The sequence below is a fragment of the Haliaeetus leucocephalus genome, unplaced genomic scaffold (genome assembly GCF_000737465.1).
Source record: "Haliaeetus leucocephalus isolate CR32 unplaced genomic scaffold, Haliaeetus_leucocephalus-4.0 Scaffold459, whole genome shotgun sequence".
Taxonomy (NCBI): domain Eukaryota; kingdom Metazoa; phylum Chordata; class Aves; order Accipitriformes; family Accipitridae; genus Haliaeetus; species Haliaeetus leucocephalus.
In genome coordinates, this window is record NW_010972895.1 from 1 (window position 1) to 1,098 (window position 1,098).

Here is a 1,098-nt window from a genome sequence, read left to right on the forward strand (position 1 = left end):
CTCAGGGTGACCCCACATGACCTTTCCTACAAGCTACAGGGAGAACCCCGGCATCGGGGGGGACACCCCCGTGACCCACCCCCCCCCCAAGAGGGGACCCAGGTGTCCGGGGTGGGGAGGGGGGGAAACAAAGCCCGGCTTTGAGGGGGGGGCTGGACCCAACATCCACCGAGGGACCCTGGCGCGCAAGACCAGCAAACCCAGCGTCTGGGGGCGGGGGGGGAACAATGGCGTCCGGTCAGTGCGACCCCCCTTTATCCGTGGGGTGAGCTGGGTGTCCGAGTGGGGTGTCCATGGGGGGACCCACACGTCTGGGCAGAGCCCCCCCCTTATCTACGAGGGAACCCAGGCGTCCGGCTGGAGGACACCCCACCCTTATCCATGGGGGGGACCCAGGCGTCCAGGTGGGGTGCACCCCCTTATCCGCAGCAGGGGGGACGGGACGACCCAGGCATCTGGGTCCCACAAAACCATCGTCCTTGGGGGGGACCCCAGCGTCCGGGCACCACGCACCCCCCTTATCCGCAGAGGAACCCCGGCGTCCTGGCGGGGCGACCCCCCCTCATCCACAGATGAATGCCAGCGTCCCGGCGGGGTGCACCCCATTATCCGCCGAGGGACCCAGGCATCCGGGCAGACCCCCGCCCCCCCTCCGGTGCAGCTGACCCCGGGGGTCCCCCCCACCCGCCCCCCCCGGCCCCGTCAGCGGACGAGGACATTGATCTCTGCCACGCTGGCCTCCAGCACGTTCTCGGCGGTGGTCTTGCCGTGCTGCTCCTTGAGGTGCCGGCGGATGGCAGGTTTGTGGGCGAAGCGGACGTCGCAGTAGGAGCAGCGGTACGGCCGCTCGCCACTGTGCAGGTTCATGTGGTCATGCAGCGTCGACTTCTGGGTGAAGCTCTTGCCACAGACGCCACAGCCATGCGACTTGACGCCGCGGTGGACGTTCATGTGCCGGTTGAGGTTGCTGCTGTGGTTGAACTGCTTCCCGCACCGCGGGCACATGAAAACAAAGTGCTGGGCCCGCATGTGGAACACCAGCTTCTCCACGCCCTGGAAGGCCTCGCCGCACTTCCCGCACCGCGCCGGGGCCGCCGC

General features: G+C 68.8%; 1 protein-coding gene across 1 annotated transcript in view; it reads right to left on the bottom strand.

Annotated features, from left to right (window-relative positions):
• Window positions 1–651: 651 nt before the first annotated feature.
• ZBTB12 (zinc finger and BTB domain containing 12) overlaps window positions 652–1,098 on the bottom strand; it is a 1,290-nt gene continuing 843 nt past the window's right edge. The window contains exon 2 of the mRNA XM_010575242.1: window positions 652–1,097. Coding sequence (XP_010573544.1) covers window positions 703–1,097 — 395 coding nt within the window. The 3' untranslated portion in view covers window positions 652–702. The remainder of the gene's footprint in view (window position 1,098) is intronic.